We start from the raw sequence: 19133 nt of genomic DNA, 5'->3' as shown, positions 1-19133 counted from the left end.
GAATTAACATTAAGTAATAAAAAACAATAATGACATATGAGTTATAAAAAGAGATTGGTACCTCTTATTATTTGTGTCTTATTTTACATAGATTGCTAACAATTTACATAAATTCTAAAATTGTACTAGCAATTAGCACACAAATTTGACTGTTGAACTGACAGGTTTTTAGGAAGTTGTTCCATATCAACACCAGAAAAATAATTTATTCTTTCCTAGAAAGTAGGATAATATTTCTCACACATCTCTTTGAAGCAAGGATAAAGGAAAAGCAAGGCTGCAGAAGAGATGGAAGGAAACTAAACCAGCCTGGTCCAGTTGTATGACAGTCAGCAAGGCCAAGGGCCAGGTCCTGCCCTTGGGTCACCATCCCCTCTGCAGCACTGCAGGACAGGGCAGAGTGGCTGGAAGGCTGCTCAGAGATGGGGGTGCTGGCTGACAGCCTGAGCCAGGCTGTGTCCAGGTGGCCACAAGGCAAATGGCATCCTGCTCAGTGCCAGAAAGAGTGTGCCAGCAGCACCAGGGCGCTGATTGACCCCTGTGCCATTCCTGCCCTTCTGTACCAGATTCTGCTCCTGTTTCCTGTTCCTAGGAGACTTCCTGGACCAGCATCACAGTCCACTGTCAGCACCAAGGAATTGGGGCAGGTTAACAGGAGCTAAGCACAGATGATATCCCTCCATCTTTTAAAACTGAATGGGTGGAATGTGCCCATGCAGTTTGAGATGCGATGACTGAAACAACGTATACATTGATCAATGTCTTTCAACCTGAAAAACTGCACCTGTTGAACAAAGATGCTGCATATTTGTAGGAAGAAACTATGTTTAGAGTAAAGGACTTTTACACTTTTGACTTCTTTCAAGATAATATTTGTTTCATGTTTTTGTTACAGTCCTTCCAAAACCAGTATTAAAAATGTTTTCTGTGTTTTAATTCCTTAACAGAAAGAGCGAGAGAAGGGATCTAATCTGGCATTTATGTTTCGACTGCCCTTTGCTGCTGGCAGGGTTTTCAGCATCAGCATGTTGGACACACTGCTTTATCAGGTACTATGAACAGTAATGTGACTTAACACAAGTATTGCCATCCATTTTATTGTGCTTAATTGCTAGATGACCCTATTTTCTGCCATAGGATCCAATAAAGTGTGTCTATACTGGGAGTAGACAATGGCAAAAGACAATGGAGCATGCTTGATGTGTTAGTTCAGTTTTCAATCCCAAAATCACCCCCCTGTGACTGCACAAAATCTGATATTAGATAACTTGATACTGTTAATGTATCTCCCCACAGTCAAATAGCTTTGATAGGGCCTACATAAATTACAGATTATATAGAATAATAAGGCTTATACTCTGCAATAAAAAACGCAGTGCCCATTCCCACACATTTTTAGAATTGTGTCCCTAACAGAAAGGAACAGAGTTACTTTAATATGTAATTTATTGTCTCCTGCATTTGCTGATAAAGGCCTCAATTACTTCATAGTGTCCTCTCCTCTTACTCATGTTGACTAGAGCTGAAGAGGCCCTGTCATTACACTGTAAAGTAAGCCATGCTTGCCCTTGCAAGGAATGCATTCAGTGGTTACAAAGAGACAGTGGGGGAAGAAAAGGCAGCAATTCCACCTTGTGGCTCAGAATCCAGGAAGTATTGATGACAGTGAGAATCAGGGAAGAGCACAGCTTCAGAGAGTTGAAGAAAAAAAAATCAGAAAATACAGGCAGGGCAAATGGAGGCAGTAGTTGCTAGTTTCAGGGAGGAAAATAGGCCAATATTGCTCAGTCTTCAGCAGTGCCCATGTTTCTGCACACTCTGACACACCAGGATGCCCAAGGAGCAGCCCCCAGCACCACCCTGCAAGGATCAAGGCACACAGCTTCAGCAGGAACACCACCATGGCCCACATCATCTGCTCACTTGAGCACCCTCCTGCCTTGCCTCTACCTGGGGATAGCCCGTGCAGCTTTAGTACTCAGGTGGAAAACATCCTTGCAGGGAAATGAATTTATTTGGTAATTTGGTGCATGGAAGGTGTTCTTTCATCGCAATTCTACTTCCAAATCAATTTCCTGAAAGCAAATCAAACATAAATAGAAAAATTCCTGGAGCTAAACTTTTCTCAAGAAGCCATTAATATAAAAACCAGTCGTGTATATGGGCATACATATTTACGGTTCTAGAAATAAATGTATTTCCATATAAAACATCTTCACAATCGTGCCCCAGAATATAAGTATCACGTACCACAATATTAAAAAAGAAATATAGCAAAATATAGTAAATAATATAGTAAATATAATAAAAATACCAAAGACATATATATAGAAACAGATCTGTTAATCATCAATGGCTCCTACCAGCACATAAGTGACTTCCATATTTTCTATTTGCTCCTAGACATGAATATCATGCAATGACTTGACAGAGTAACATCACTCACCAGAAAGTGTTTAAAACAATAAGCATCACATGCTCATTTTCACTTTCATTCCACCTGTCCTTCCTTTGAACTGCTATTGCTCATAGGTGATTTGTCATTTTTCTAGAATTATCTTTCTTACTCCAAGTTAGAAATTCTATAACAGCAGCTCTTTATTCTTTTTCATAGTCCCATTTTCTGTCTTTTTCTTCTGCAAGAAACAGAGCAAATGACATGGGGAACATCAGGTTTCAGCTGGTGCTTCCCATTATAGGCTGAAAGAAAAGCCTTCGAATTATCTTTAGGACAGTGACTGAAAAAGGAAAACTTGGTCTTGCAAATCCTGGTGAATAAACTTGTTAAACTAATGAAAATTCCATGGCAGAAATGATGCTGCCAAGATAACAAATATGTTAAATTTGCAAACAAAGTTTACTTGAGATGCTCCTTGACATTTAGCCCATCACAACTGGGAGATTACCAGTGCAAAAATTAAAATAGTTCAATCACTATGTATCAAATGAAATCCTTCTAGCTTCTGAGTTTGAACAAATCCAGATTCCATAGCTCTAAAGGATTTCTGTAATACCTTTGTGGGGTATTTCTTTGTGAGACCTTCTTGGTTAGCCGTGCATTTGCACGAAGCCAGCAGAGCTATGGCCTGTGTTGCGTCCCAAGGGCTGCAATGCTGTCCTGCTACACCTGAGTGAGTACAGGTGGCAAAGAACAGCTCAGCCACAGCTAAAAGAGCCCCCCCATGGCCCCCTCATTCCAGCAGCCCAACCCAGGAGGAGAAATATTTGTGATTTTAGCTGCTCTGATGTCCGTTCCTGGTCTTAGTCTACACTTCTACACTAAGCTTAATTTCTACCTATTAACCAATAGCAACACACTGTTTAGCAGAGCAACAAGGCATATCAACCCTTAAAAATCCTTCAGATTATTCATTGGAATAAAATAATAGCAGTGTCACCTCAGAGGGACCCACTGAGGACTGCAGAGCCATGTAACATCTGCCAGCGTTTCTTTTGCACAGAGGAGTTCATTATCATTTCACACCTCGCAGGGCTAACACCACACTCCACTGACACATCCATCTTTGCTTTTCCTGTGCCTTGTTATGCCTTAGTCTGCTGAATCTTGTACATTCCTTGCATGCACATGCAGAGCCAATTTAGGAAAACTTCCTTTATATAAGTAAATTCAGCCAAAAGAAAGGGATTGGTATTCCTACAGTGATTAAGATACTTAAAGAGATGGACTGTAAACACAGATGTATAATTCCTTTGAAAGTCATACAGAGTGCTAATGGTTGCCTACTCCTCTGTTCATTAAAGCTTTTTTCTTTCTTTTCTGTCTCTCCTGTTAAAATATCTTGCAGTCATTTGTGAAAGATTATATGATTTCTATCACAAGACTTCTGCTGGGACTTGACACCACACCAGGATCTGGGTTTCTTTGTTCTGTAAGTTATTAAAAAAACCCAATCAGTACAGAGTACCAGGAAGATTCTGTACTGTCTGCAAAATACTTCAACTTTCTTTGTATGGCATTTCCTTTTGTGAAAGTTCAAGGAAGGCCATCTGTTTCCTTTTCCATCAGGGAGAAGACAAGGAAATTAAACAGAAAACATACCCATTTTTAGTTCCATAGCAAAAACCATCTCCCTGAGAAAACACAATGCATTTTATTCAGCAGAAAATTGGAAAGTCGGGAAAACACAGGAATAGCGCATTTTATATGAAATAGCAATGGCAGTTCGGCAACCAGCGTAAAAATTAAGTAGATAAAAGCCAGGAACCTGCATTGTGCAACCTGACCAGAACTATCTCCCAGTCCCCATTCCTATGGGCAATAAAGGCCATGAGTAGTTTTTATATAAAGATCAGATGTATTAAATGACTAGGAGTTGGAGTTCAAAGGTCATCTTGTTATTATATGTGTCAATATTCCCCAATGCAGTTTAACTGCGCATATACACAAATAAAAACACAACAGAAGTAATTTTTACTAAAATAAACCCCACTTTTCTGTTTCCTCCCATACCCACTATACTCTGGGTAGCAAACAGATCACTACAAGTTGAGTTATTTACAACTTGCTTTGTGGCCATCTATAAAGAATGGCAGGAAGGTATCAATGATGGTTTAAAAAAGTTGTTTAAATATAAATGATGTATTTCTTGGCCAATCACTAAGCTTCATTACAGTGAATGTAAGAACACTTGAGAGTACAATTGACTCTCTATAAAGGAACTCATACATCTCAAAATAAAGCTAGTAATGAAGTAAGTGAGCTTCATGTAAGACTTCTTATGCCACTTATGCTTAGTGTACTACTTCCTCCCCACAGATTCAGCCTGCAGTCTGGTGGACAAAATTCAATGTACTCATGCACTCCAGTTTGTCCACACCAGTTTCTTACTGCTGACAATATTTAGTTTATTCATTTAAATTTTAGTCAAAAATAGACACTGGGTAAAGGCTGCCATGTAAATTTTAAGTAGTCTTAAACCAAGACCAAAAGTTCATAATGCTAAACTGCTTCCACTACAATGTCTTCTAAACAGGGAGAAAGCAAAAGAAACAGTCTGACAAACTCAATAGAAGTTGCAGATTTGTTGCAAAGGTGCAACACTACAATGGGATAATTACCAGCTAGTCTTTAGTTTTGGGGTTTTCTTTCATGAGTTGCATAGTGAACCAGTGATAAACCCTCAACAGTTAAAATTCCTCCCTCCTATTATTATTTGCTCAGATGAAAATCACAGAAGAGGATCTGTGGATTAGGACATACGCCAGACTGTACCAGAAGCTTTGTTCCTCTACAGGAGACATTCCAATTGGAGTCTACAGGACAGAATCCCAGAAGCTCACAACATCTGAGGTGGGTCACTCACCCTGCTTTCCACATGTGTCTGACTGCAGAGTGCACGAGGCCTCTGCTGACACTGGCTGGTCACACAGCCCAGGCTGAGCCCCAGGCTCCAGCAGTGCCCAGGGCACACCTGGCCTTTGGTTCCTGTGCTCCCCTCCTGGGGATGAGAGCCAAGGGGCAGCTGGGCACGGCTCAGGAGTGAGCTCTGCTCTGCCCTCGCTGTGCTCACTAACAGCAGGGTTTGTACCAAACCCTCCACCAGGCCCTCTGGCCCTTGTGCCAACATGTCCATGTCTCAAAACAGGTGGCATTTCATGCTCATGTGACCTTCTAATTCATTCTCTTGTTGCTCATTTCTAGTTAGTGTTATTTTAAGTACTGTGGGATCTTTCTAAATTTAGCTGCCAAACAGTGATAATATTTTATATATGTATTTCTGTGTTTGCCACAAATGTGTACATTTCTCCATCTCTCTGTTTATAAAAAAATGGCAAAAATACTTTTTCCTGACTATTTAACATATTTTTTTTGTTTGGGCAGCTTTGATTTCTGTCATGTATTATCCATGTGTTTACATGACCATTCGTACTGCCATCTCATTAAACCATGGCTTTCAAATGCAACAGTGAGCAACAAGCCTCTCCTTTCTTCTGAAATACTCAGACATAGTTTAAACTAATTTCCAAGATAGGTAATTTATGTTTTCTTTTCCATATTTCAGAAAAATATTAGAAAACATTCAGGCATATAATGCTTAATGGCAAGATTTGCTCCTGAGGAAGTACATTCAGCTGAAGTTAGTTTTATAAAAGGATGATAAAAGAGCTGTGGAAGAATCCACCCAGCTCATGGGAATATCTCTTTGTGGACTATCACTTTCTCTGCAGGTGGCTTTTACAGCTTAGCCAGTGGACTCTGTCACTGCAATAATCTCTTTTGAACTATAGCAGCCTTAACATAATCCATCAGAATCATTCCTTGGAGAAGAATGTAGTCAGCCTCACTGCTAATATGAAAAAAAGGTCTGTAACAGCCTTCCACAAAACAGAGGACATACTAGATTGTAAGAATTCATTAAATAAGGATAAAAATAATGGAAATGCTTTATTCTCACATTCAGGGCTGGCTCTTTAACTTCAGGTCCACAAAAAGAGAATGAGGAGTTCTGCTATTACTTCCTATCAACTTTCACAAGTAATCTCACAAAGAATTTGAGTTAAATCAGGTAGAAGATTAAGGAAGGGAGGTTGGAGAAACCTTCTAGTTAAATTTTCAAATTGTCAGGTGTTGGAAAAATGTGGAAGAATGGCACTCCTCCTTTATTAAGTGAAGAAAATGCAGTTGCTGGTCTTTCTAGGCTGAAGTCTCTGAATGCAGACCTTTAATGTTATTTTCACACAAATACTTGTGCAATTTCTTGTTTAGTGAGTCAGAATTTGTACAACCTTTCCCCTCTAGAGAGGGGCAGGAGAATCTCCCCTCACCTACCTATTCCCCAGAATGCAAAAGAGCAACATCTTGCTCTGCATCTGTGGCCTTTATGGATACAGACCTACAAACACTGAGATGCTGAAAGTACTAATCTTTCTGCAAAGTGTTTGTTTTGAAGTTAAAGGATTTTTTTACTTATTTCACTAATGAAATATTAGCATAGATTATCATTTTAGCTTTTCAATACATTAAGCCAGAAGAATGTCATTGAGTAAGATCTTTAAAAGAGAAAAAAGAGAAAAGTAGTTCACTCTTTTTACTCAGGAACTATGTACTTATAGCCATGAATTTGAAGGTTTATAACTCAGAGAACCTTCAACATGATTATCAATTTGAGTTTAAACAGAGATAAGAAACTAAATTTGTACTGCACATACCTGGAAGCTGTCCTGTAATAAGAAGGGTAACTTGAGTCATGAGGACAAAATATGCCAATATTCATATTTAATATGTACAGTTGATCTTTTGGCACTCCCTTTTTCACTATGCAAATGAGAAGCTCTCACTTCACTGACAGATACTCATAACTTCTTTAAAAATAAAGCAAGTTTTTAGTGACCCAGTAACTAAATAAGAAGTGAATCTAGCCAGCCTCTCAATGACTATCACACCTATGACCCAAACCATTTCCACTACACTCAAAAAATATAAAAAAGAGATACGAAATATTTTTTCATTACCTGTATGGCTGCTTTTCTGTGGCTCCTGTTTAACAGTCCATATTTGTTTCTTTAGATTCACTTCTGTTTAAATTGTCTTTTGTTTTCTTGTTCCCCTTCCTTTGTCAGTCACGAGAAATGGCTTCACAAGTAAGTATTTGCTTATTCTCTGCCTGTTTCTGGGTGTCCTGGTTGAGGCAAGCCTCACACAGCTGCTGGCTTGCTTGCTCCCCCCAAGATGGGATGGGGAGAAAACTGGGAGGCTGAAAGGGAGAAATCTCTGGGGCTCAGGTAAAGGCAGTTTGATAACTGAAGTAAAAGCAAAACAAGCAAATAGTTTGCTCACACTTCTGATGGGCAGAGGGTGTTTGGCCATCTCCAGGAAAGCAGAGCTCCATCAAGCATTTCATTCCTTCATCTTCTTGCAGCTGTTCCTGCAGAGCAAAGCACCCTGGATAAGGGATATCACTTGGGTCATTTGGGATCAGGTGTCCTGGCTGTGTCCCCTCCCCACTTCTTGTGCTCTCCCCAGCCCCCTTGCTGCTGGGCTGGGTGAGAAGCAGAAAAAGCCTTGGCTCAGTGTAAGCACCACTCAGCAGTAAGGAAAACATCCCCATTATCAACACATTATCATCACACATCCAAAACACAGTCCCATACAGGCTGCTATGAAGAAATGTTACTCAATCCAAGCCAGAAACTGTACAATTGGTTCAATTGTGGGAGTGAAATCCTAGAGAAAATGGAACTGTGCCATGGATCATCCTTGAGTAAATGGATGTTAAAGTTAGTCCATTGTTCTGGACACAAACAGCTTGCTAAAATCTGAAAGCTGACAGACTGGGAATTTGAAAGATGTCCCGTGGAATTCTGGTTCCTTTTGGGCCTGCTCCTGTTGAATTCTGAAAGTAACAAATAATCCTTACAAGTGAAAAGATCATCTGGTGAAAGCCTTAAGCTTACACACATTAAATGCTAGTGGAGCAAAATCCCCAAGTTTATCACAGAAGGAAAAGGTGGCTGTACTTAGCAATGGTTTAGACAGCTTTTGGAGCAGAAAAGCATTTCTAGAGCCCTGGATGCAGGTAGCACTCTTGGTAGGCAGAGCAGTAAAATTTAGTTAGTATAGAACTTGCAGTAAGGTAAAAAATAAGTCACTGCTTCAGACTGGAACAGATGAAACTACACCTTCAAATATTTCACATCTTACATACAGCTTCCAGGGAGCAGCAAGGCAAGGGAACAAAAATCTGAGGTGAATCATTGTTTGGTGTTACCAGCACAGATATCTCAATCACCATCACCTCAAATATGTACACTGGTGTGCCTGTGATTACATTCCCATTCCTGCCATGTGTTGACCAGCCTAATGTTTAAATTTTAGGGCCTGAAACATTCTATTAGAGCATCATGCCTGAGTAGGTCACAGCTGTCTGGCAGCACAAGTGAGCAATCACACCCTTCAGGACACACAGTGAGACAGGAACCTGCCCTTAAAAAACAAAAAGCAAACAAAACCAAGGGTTTAAAGGCAAGTGTTTCTTCTCTGCGTGGCACAGGAGTGACACCATGGCATCAATTATGCTTCTCATGCAACAGATTTACCTGATATGGAACAAGAAAATGAAATTCAGTGAAAACAATCAAACCTCAAAGTAATGATAATTACGAAAGTATTTTTAAATGAAGTTCAAGACTGGTTAAATCAGAGGGGGACACAGAGAAGTACTTTGCACTGGAATTTTATCTTCTGTGTGTTTAACAGCTGCCACTGGCAGACACACTTTTGTGCTGCTTTTGAAAGAGAGTCTGGGCTTTGATTTTGCTTTGTCTTTAAGTTGAATTTCTTCTTCTTGCATACAGCAAAGAGCCATTCTGCACATTCTCAACAGGCAGGATAAAAGCTTCATCATTGCTGAAGTAAATATTTAGCTTTATCACCTTCCCTTGTGCTTCCAGCTCACCTATGCCAGTGTTTCAAAACTTCAAGCTAAGGATGTACAGATTTCACAGAAACAAAGTACTTGTTCTTTCACTTGGCCTCACCCATTTAATCTCTGACTCAAGAAGTGACTTACCTGTCACTCCTGTAGTGATGATGATTGGTCTCTGCCTTTACTGCTGCCAGCAGGTCTGGTTATTTCTTTTGCCAAGAGCTTGACAAGGAAAGCTGCCAATGCAGGCAGGAAGAAAGGCAAAACAAGACCATCCTCTACACTTACTTTGTTCATACCAATACCAATTTGTTCATACCAAATAGCTCCTTCCTACCCATAAGTAGCACCTTTTCCTATGGAATATACTCTGCCTACCTTAGTCCTTGCTGTAAAATGCCCACAAACCCAAAATGACAGTCTAACAAACACCAAAATCAAATTACATTCCTGTTCAAAGGGATCCAGATTCTCTCTTCTTCCCTAACCTCAGTGGAGTCAGTAACAAAACTTGAAAAAATCAGGTTGTTTAAAAAAAAAATCCAACCAGAAATCCCTTTTCTATTGCAGACTAAGCTGAAGAGCCTCAATAAATTAGCTGGTCTTTATTTGAGGCTTATTGCAAGATCCTAGTCTAGAATATTAAAAATGTGATTTTACTTGAAGTGCTACAACATAAACATCTGTAGTGTTCTGTTTAATTATGGGGTTTGGTTGTTTTGCTGTTTGATTTGGTTTGCTTGTTGCTTTTTTCTTTTACACAGATAAAAGCTGTTTTGTTCAAAAGTGAAAAATACAAGTATCTTTAACACTGTATCCAGCTTACTCATATCAAATACTATTTTATGGGCCCCAGAAACCTCACAGATCTGTGGTGAGCCTCTTACAGAAAGGCTGTATTCAGCACTGATTAGGTCAACAGAATCTTGCTTTCAGATTTCATGTTAGTGGACAAAGGACATTCAGTAGCTCCTCTGTTAAATTTCCCTTATTCACTGATTGCTACCAGCATATTCTGTCTGAGGGGATTCACACAAACTCAGCCTGTTCATTTATATCATCTTTGTTTTGTACTTCATGTATTTATTTTAAACACTCACCACACTGAAATCGGTGACCAGTAACTGGGCAATGTGCTTGTACCGACACCATCAAGGACTTTGCTATTCCAGCATCAATAAAAGATATTCAAATAGCACAAGAGGAACTCAGGATTGTTAAGGAAGTGGTTTTGAAAATAGAAATTAAACTACTCATTAAATTTAAAATACACATTGAAACAATTTATCTTAACAAAAGTTATCTTTTGAATTGTTTCCTCTTATGTTCTCAAGGAACTTTTGTATGATAGAAATGCACCTGTAGTCCATCCATCTGTGTTATTTCAGTACTTGTACATGCACATACCATTGGTCTTATTTGGGTGGCATAAGGAAAACACAGCAACAGAGCAACAGATTTTGGCTCTTAATTTTGGGAGGGGATTTGTCTCTACATGAGTACTATCACTATTCCTTTATAAGGTAGGAATCAATTACTGCTTTCACAAGAGGTGCCCTGAATCACACTGAAGGTTATGCATCCTAATTTGATGTGTCCTGGAAGGTCAGGAAGACCTGGGAATTTGAGACACAGTTAACAGGCATGTTGTACCTGAGGTCACAAGAGAGTACTGAAAACAATGCAGCCAAAGTTGAACCATTACTTAATGAATCCACAACACACATGTAAAAAGCAGTTACACAAGTTGGATTTCTGAAAATATGCAGACTGGGAAGAAAGTAATTCAGAACTGATTCCTAGATTCAGGAAGGGCAATATCAGAAGGCTAAATGTGCTCTTCTTGGAATCACAGTGCAATTGGGCAGAAAGTAACACCTGCTTTTGCACTTGATGAAAGTATTTATGCTATAAATGAAAGTATTCATGTTTTTACATGAAAAGTCAAAGTCTAGTAAAGGGTGCCCAGTTCAGGAACACTTGCTAAGTACAAAGAGCTGAATCCCCTCAGCTCCTTTGCAGCCAAACCCCATGTCCAGCTGCACTCTAAGAAAGAGGAGAGAACATCTTCATCGGCTTCCATCTAATACAGCCCTTCATCTCTCTTGTCCTTTTCCTTTCAAGTCTCAAATCTCCATCAGCGTGGAGGATTGGGAGGACACCAAAGACACCAAAGAGCAGTTCAGCTGCCGCGGCAACCACCGCAACTCCACCTCCAGCGACCAGTCCGACCACCCGCTGCTGCGCAGGAAGAGCATGCAGTGGGCACGGCGCCTCAGCAGGAGGGCCCCCAGGCACTCTGCTAAAACTGCTGAGAAGATCAACCAGCAGAGAATGAACCTCTACAGGAGGTCAGAAAGGCAGGAGCTCGCTGAACTCGTGAAGAACAGAATGAAGCACCTGGGCCTTTCTCCAGCAGGATACGGTACCGCTATACAGTACTTCAATAGCAACATTTGCATGGTGCAAGGTGAAATATTTGTAAGAAATGATGGAGCCAAAACCAAAATACTAAGTTTATGATAATGCTTTTTGTTTTGTTGGTTTAGGTTTGGGTTGTTTTTTTTATTAAATTTACCAAGAGTAACTGGGAGTCTTTTTAATTCTCACCCATTCCTATGCTGAGATGGAAGGCTCAAAAGGTAGCACGTCAGTCACATTTATATTTAGTAGATGATATGTGCATACTGAATTTATAAACATTCCCCAGTCATTGAACAGCTGCACCATATTTCCACAAAGCTCTTGAAATAAAGATGAAAACAGGGCTGTTGTGAAGTTCACTCATATGTCAGGGTGAGGAGTTGTTTATATGTGAGGGATGTTGCCTTTTCCCCACAATTTTCAAAAATAACACCAAATTATCATATGAAGTCATTTTTAGAAAGCATGTTTCACTAGGTCTTTAGATGCCATTTTTATCCATCAAATCATTCTCCAGCAAGGCTGGTTCAGGTTGCTTTTTAGTTTGTAGGATTGTTTTGGGGTTTTTTAAGCTATGGACAAGAGCTCTGTAGTACTTTTTAACACATGCACCACAGCTGCCTAGGTTGCCTTTCTCCAGCCTTAGCCCTGTAGCATGTTGGGTGGAAACCCCAGGACTATGGGTTCTGATTTCCTAGAAACACCAGGAATTTCTAGATCCGTAGATACAGGCTCTTTATTCCACAGCCCATCTGAATAATTTCTATGCCTTCTTTCTTTCAACATGTTTGTATACAATTCTCTGCAGAAAGATTCAGGCCTAAATATTTTCCAGGGATTTCACAGGCCACAATAAGATTTGATCAAACAGAAAAATGTTTTGTAAATTTAATTAGTATTTATATTAATAACAAGAAAACTTTGTTGTATTTTTGCTTTTCTTTTCAAATCCTAGTTAAAAGCCAAAAGTAAATATTCATTTCATTACTCAAATTTAGGACTATTAGATACCATCTACAAAGCAGTAAAATCTTGATAGTTAAATGCTTTACCTGATTACATTTATCTGATTCTGAGTTGTACATTTTCCTAAAAAATACAGAGGATTTAACACAGAAGCACTGCCTCTCCTTTTGCCTCTCCTCTTTAGTCTGATAAGATTAAAACCAGTCTCACTGCAGCAGCCCAAGGAGTGTTCAACAGAAAACGATACAAAAGATATTTTGTAGCTGCAATGGCAGCTACAAAAGTGTAGGTTAGACCTTGAAAATAAAAATGATCACCCTTCATTTCAGCCCATCATTAGGAGAACAGTTAAAAATGCAAGAGACATACCACTTTCCATTTATACAGCCTTCACATTTCAAGCCCTTGGCACAGGTGATAAAAGGGAAGCGCTTCCTAAATAAATAGAAAAAAGGGAAAAAAAGGTTTATGTCGACCAAATCTGGATATGGATGAGAATGCCATACACCTGCATTTAACCTTGGTCATCATTTGAACTTGATGCCAGCCAAGCACAGGAGTCCCTGCTCACCAGAAACTTACCTAAGCTGCAGGACAGATTGGTAAATCACACAGAAACTGGGTTACATTCAAATTGCTATGACTGAAAAAAGCCAGAAGATTTCTAAACATTAGAAAACAGGATGTTTTTACAGCTGAAAACTCAAAAGATAACCTGATAATGTCAGGTAGTTTCAATATGAGTACAGTTGAAAAGAAATTGCTAAACTTATTTGAAATCACTCTGACACCAGACACTTTTCTGCAGCTCTATGAACTTTAATCAAATTAATATGTCAGAAGTAGTGCTTCTCACAATTCATTTGTAAATGTAATTTACTTGGTACTTTTTTTCCCCTGTCCTCTAGATGAAATGAATGATCATCAGAACACCCTTTCCTACATCCTGATCAACCCTTCTCCAGATACAAGATTAGAGCTGAATGATATAGTGTAAGTTAAAGCCACACATAAAAAAATAGCCACAAGACCTGAAAAAAAAAAAAGAGACACATCTATTTAAAGAAGCATCTAATTATACTATATCTGTATATACTTTAAATACACATATAAATATATAATAAATATATTTATAATGTTGTTAACTTGTCATCCTCCTCTTACTCTGCATTTTAAATCGAAAAAATCTAACCAATGCTACCACAGGAACTAAACCAAACTCCTTCAAAGTCTAAGTCCTGCTCAGATCTTTTCAACATTACAACTGTCTGCACTTACCCTGGCTTGCAGCATATTGTTTTGGTAACAGCTGTGGTTTCTTTTTGTAGATACTTGATCCGACCCGACCCATTGACTTATGTTCCAAATGCTGGACCCAGCCGAAAGAACAGCTTCTGCAATACAGTGGGACAGGACACCAGGGAGGAGACACAACTTTGATATGGAACTCACCACAACATTCAGAGACAGTTTTATACACGTGTTGTTTCCACTAACCATTTTGCAAACTGAGTGGTATATTTTATTCAGATTTTGGAAACAAAATGACAGTGGGTAAGTGACCAAATGCAGAAATGTGGTGCCTAGAAACTCTGATTTCAGGGATTGTCAGGTCTGTGGCCTGTTCAGTATGGAAATTGAACTTTGTCAGCCTAACAGAATGATGACACCTGTTGCTATTCAACCCACATGAACAAATGTCAGATTCCACCACGTTCTGCTTAGATGTTCCTAAGCATATTTAGGTGGCAGCATGTCAGCGACTGAGTTTCTGACCAATGTCAGATTATCTGATGCCCATAGAGAGACAATGCCTGATTTGAAGTAGCAAATATGTTAATACCTAAAGCTGCCAACAAGGCTTTGTGTGTCAAGAATTCAGTCTTTGAAATTATTTTCAATCTCAGCCTGTCTCCCATTTTTTATTAGCACAGATTAGTTTCAGTCCCATTTTAGCCTCCAGGATCTGGGTTTTTGTTCCTTGGCTTTACACAGACCAGGCTGAATGACACAACCTGGTCACACTGCAGAGGCTGAGACTGAGACACATCAGTGACAGAAGAGCCCAGCTGCAGGAAAGTCCCTCCCATCTCACACAGGCAGCTCTCCCAACACTGGCAAAAAACTGGGAAGTTACTGTGTGAAGCTGCATACAGTGGTAGCTCAGGTGAAACAATCCTTTGAACCTTGGTGGGATTTTCTATAGAAACCCAAGTTGATTATAACACAGAAGTGAGAGCATCCCTCTAGGGAATGATTCCTACAACAAGCCCTGAACATTTTCATGACTATGCCAGAACTACAGTTTGTCCATAGCATTTCATGCCTAGTCATCCAGATTACCCAAAAGTGATACCTTTTTACATGAAATTATGTATCTCATTGAAGATTAAAGAGATTTATAACCCATTCCACAAAAAGAATGTAATTCCACATAGTGTGAAAAAGCATTATGGATCTAAAACCTCTGCTTTGGCATGATATACATACAAAAGCATCTGCTTGTGTAAGAAGCAACTAAATTGGTCAAGCTTTCTACAGAATTAAGCATGTCTGTCCATGATCTTCCAAGATCACTGTCACAAATGGGGAAGAACATACTTGAGGTTTTAAACTCCCTTCTGTTACAAGTATCCACGTAGAACCAAGTAATTTTGCAGGTAGTCTAATATGAAAACATGATTATTCTCTGAACTCTCTTAATGTCCTATTTGTAAAAAAAAAAAATCAGTCAAAACTGTTTCTATTCTCTTCAATATTAATTGGTAGAAGTACTTCTGTTTCTAAAACAGAAACTACAACCAGATTGCCCAGTAAGCAGCTCCTGGATGTGAGCCTGTTTATCAGCGTTTTCAGGATATTGAAATCAAGTCACGTTCATATTAGGAATGACAGCAAATCTGCTTTTACTTCCTGCCTTCCTCTTAATGATTCCAAGGTTTAACAATTCAGTGGTTCTGCTTAGAGTCCATTATTGCTCGGTGCTTTTCCACACTTGAGTCATTCACTAGTTTATTCACAGATAAAGTATTTCAAATGGGCACTGTGGGAAACAAAGAAACAATTGAAACAGCTGCACAGACTGAAGTCTGCATTTTTTCAGAAAGAAAAAGAAACAGTATATGGTACAGGATCCTGTCCAAGACCTGTCATAGAAGTTACCCAGAAGAGTTTGCATGTGCAGTGTGAATAACTTTTCTATTTTTAATACCTTCAGGGAGAAGACTCTATTCCAGTCAAATATTTTTTTAAAAAATACAAGTTTCTTAAAAACGTTCATTCCAAAATATTGGAAGGCTCTGTTTTTGCATACTGAAGGCTTCTTTAATGGAGTCTCAAGGAGGCAGAGAGGCTTCCAGAACCATGGCTATCCCTCCAGCAGGCAAGCTGGATATTCTGCTTTTAGCCTGAGTCACAGTTCACAGGAATTCCTGTGTGTGTACACAACACACCACTGATTTAAGGACTCTCTGCCAAAAGGACCCATAGCAAGGGCTTGAGTCCTCCCATTTAACAGCTCATAAAGCAGCAGAAACAAGCAGTCAGCTGTGTCCATTTGCCCACTTAACTCAGCAGAGTTGCTGCTTGGCTAGATTGGAATTGTGGCATCTAATGTGACCCGGTATTTCTCCAGGCTTAATGAATTTCTAATTGCTCATTAGCCCCAGAAGATTTGCTAAAGCAAACACAAAGACAGCTGGAGACACTTGGAGTCCCTAAAATGAATGCAAGGCAATCATTGTGAACCAAACAGTTCTCTTCAAAATCTGCTGGAAGACAAGCAAGGTAGTAAAAACTAACAGCAGCTTCTGATGAAGCAGAAGTTCTAATAACCCATGAATAATGTATCACAAAGTTCAGCTGTTCAGAATAATGCTGTCTTTCATGTTGAAAGCAGAACAGGTTTGCTTCCTCTGGATTATCTTCACAAACAGACTGCATTCTAGTGGGATTTTGATCTTCCAAGATCAGCCTAAGCACCGCTACATTATCCCTGAATGAGACAGTATGCACGGTCCCTCAGTGGCCAGGGAGGCCATTCTTTAATGGTCATCCTACAGGCAATCTTATGTTCACATACTTTTTTCTCATGATTATCAGAAATGTAACACAAGCCTAATTGGACTGGAGACCAGACTGAGGAAGAGGAGTCTCAAGGCTCAGTGCTGGAGAAGGGATGATGAAGTTCTAGAATGAGCAGGGTCAAATGACTGTTGAACAGAGGGGTTTGAGCAGGCAACAGTTCACTCAGTAGAGGGAGAAATGTGGACCTGTGAAAAAAAGATTATTTCTATCTGTGCTACCTGTATGTATTTTTCCTCCTGGCTCACTTCTATCAACAACCCAAAGACGGCCCTCTTCCCCAGCACTGCCTTAGCACAGCCCAAGCATTTGGTACACAGAGTCACAGACCCAGAGAGGGAAGTGCTAGCTGATAATAACTGCTTCATTCTCCAGGGAATTTCCAGCAAAGCAGGAACCTATGAAAATGTGTTACCTATTCTGCAATAAAAAAGTCTCAAGAACTCCTTCAATGGCATGCAGTGTGTTTCCTTAACTGTTCCACTCCAATTCCACAACACACATGAATTCACATACAAAGTAAAAAGCATAAAGTTCTTGAGTTTTTAAAACCTGCAGTGGAAATGAATTAGTGAAGTTGTGGCATTTTGTCTCAGAAATTAAGAGCGGTCATTTCCCAGCATTGATATTTTCTCTCTCACAAACAACTTTATACCACAACTACACTTTAACAACTTCCAAGTATACAAATGCATATTACTGAATATTACACTGCTTTATTTACCCATGCACCAAAAAGAGCTAAAGAACAAATAAATGTTAGGCTTCAGCAGTGAAGGAAAACTGAAATGTCATCAAATACAGCAGAGGTAACACACAACTCTCTAGTTTCTAGAGAGTTAGGGCTGAAAGCAATCATTCTGTAATTTTGGAACACTGACCTGAAATTTTGCAGCATTGAATTCTGCTTGATATCCAATGGAAACCAGCCACTAAAATCTGGAAATGAATCAATAACGTGAAGCAGCTCTATGCAGGTACATAAATTTGTACCTCAAGGTTATAAAAATACTTCTTCAAGGCAGTGCTATAAATGTAGAATTTATAAAACTAAGCAATATGCATGAAATATGGTTGCATATTCTTGACATTCTATTAGAAACAACCCTACCCACCTTGAAACAGATGTACAATGAATAAATGTCTAAAGAGCAGCACTTCAAAATTTCAGCCACTGTTCTTTGTGCTTGTATGGTATGCACTGCAGTGATACAGGAAATGAGTTAATAATTCATATTAAGCTATTAATTCATATTAAGTTATCAGATCACCCAGATTTTGCTTCTTTTCATTTTCTGAAGTTAATTGAAAATATTAATGATAATATTGTTATATACTTAATTATTGCCTCCACTGCCAATACAAGGATGTCAATAATGGTAATTTAACACAAATATAAACTCCTAAGAAGCTTAAAAAGGCAAATATTTCTATTTCATTAATTAAAAAAAACAAGCATTTGACATTCCTGTGAACTAAATTTTCTACAAAATCTAGACTTTAAACTGTTATGATTTGGAACTGGCCCATGCCAACCAGCAGAGAGACTGGGAGGCAAACTATGGAAATGAAAGAGTAAGAACTACTTCATGTGCACACCAATTACTGATCCTACTGATCACTTCTCCTATTTCTTGTATCCTTTCACCAGTATGGGCTGGCTGATGAACTGGTTCATTTTGCTGGCAAGTCTATAGCTTTTAATAGCTTTAGGTTTGGTATTTATTTCTGCTAGGATTTATAAACTCTCACCGTTTCCATAAATGTACAGTGGTGTGGCAGACTCCACAGACTCCAAACAAAAGCAAGGGATTAGTATCTTTATAGCCTTTTATTTGTACAGCTGGCCAGTCTTTGTTAATGCACGTTAGTGATTATGCTGCTTGTGCACTCAGCTTCAGGGTGTGGTGAAGCCTCCATTACCTTATCTTATACAATCATGGAATCATTAGGGTTGGAAAATGCCTCCAGGATCATTTAGTCCAGCCTTTCACCAAGCACCTCCATGCCAGCTAAACCACACCACTGAATGCTACATGCCACGTCCTGTCACTTCTTGGGACACCTCCAGCAATGTTGACTCCACGACTTCCTTGGGCAGCTTGTTCAAATGCTTGACAGCTCCTTTCCATGAAGAAATTATTGCTGATGGCCAACCTGAATCTCCCCTGGTGCAGTTTGAGGCCATTTCCTCTCCTCCTATCTCTGGTTGCCTGGCAGAAGAAACCAACCACCTCTCTATAACCTCCTTTCAGGCAGTTGTAGAACAGGATA

At 39.4% G+C, this 19133-nt stretch overlaps 1 protein-coding gene and 1 long non-coding RNA gene across 8 annotated transcripts in view; one reads left to right on the top strand and one right to left on the bottom strand.

Annotated features, from left to right (window-relative positions):
• LOC143694634 (uncharacterized) overlaps nucleotides 1-14183 on the bottom strand; it is a 57432-nt gene extending 43249 nt beyond the window's left edge. Inside the window, exons 1-5 of the long non-coding RNA XR_013183222.1 lie at nucleotides 14055-14183; nucleotides 13146-13211; nucleotides 7799-7886; nucleotides 7474-7715; nucleotides 2447-2636 (exon numbers count right to left, since the gene is read on the bottom strand). This is a non-coding gene — a long non-coding RNA (uncharacterized LOC143694634). The remainder of the gene's footprint in view (nucleotides 1-2446; nucleotides 2637-7473; nucleotides 7716-7798; nucleotides 7887-13145; nucleotides 13212-14054) is intronic.
• KCNT2 (potassium sodium-activated channel subfamily T member 2) overlaps nucleotides 1-17311 on the top strand; it is a 115370-nt gene extending 98059 nt beyond the window's left edge. For 4 of the 7 annotated variants that reach the window (XM_077182071.1, XM_077182072.1, XM_077182069.1 and 1 more), the window contains 7 exons: nucleotides 948-1049; nucleotides 3807-3890; nucleotides 5183-5311; nucleotides 7582-7602; nucleotides 11511-11811; nucleotides 13685-13769; nucleotides 14105-17311. In XM_077182071.1, coding sequence (XP_077038186.1) covers nucleotides 948-1049; nucleotides 3807-3890; nucleotides 5183-5311; nucleotides 7582-7602; nucleotides 11511-11811; nucleotides 13685-13769; nucleotides 14105-14216 — 834 coding nt within the window. In that variant the 3' untranslated portion in view covers nucleotides 14217-17311. The remainder of the gene's footprint in view (nucleotides 1-947; nucleotides 1050-3806; nucleotides 3891-5182; nucleotides 5312-7581; nucleotides 7603-11510; nucleotides 11812-13684; nucleotides 13770-14104) is intronic. The other 3 variants (XM_077182073.1, XM_054638578.2, XM_077182070.1) reach the window with 1 other exon arrangement.
• Nucleotides 17312-19133: the final 1822 nt, after the last annotated feature.

This window comes from Agelaius phoeniceus, chromosome 8 (genome assembly GCF_051311805.1).
Source record: "Agelaius phoeniceus isolate bAgePho1 chromosome 8, bAgePho1.hap1, whole genome shotgun sequence".
Classification (NCBI taxonomy): Eukaryota; Metazoa; Chordata; class Aves; order Passeriformes; family Icteridae; genus Agelaius; species Agelaius phoeniceus.
This window is presented reverse-complemented; position numbering and strand designations above follow the sequence as displayed.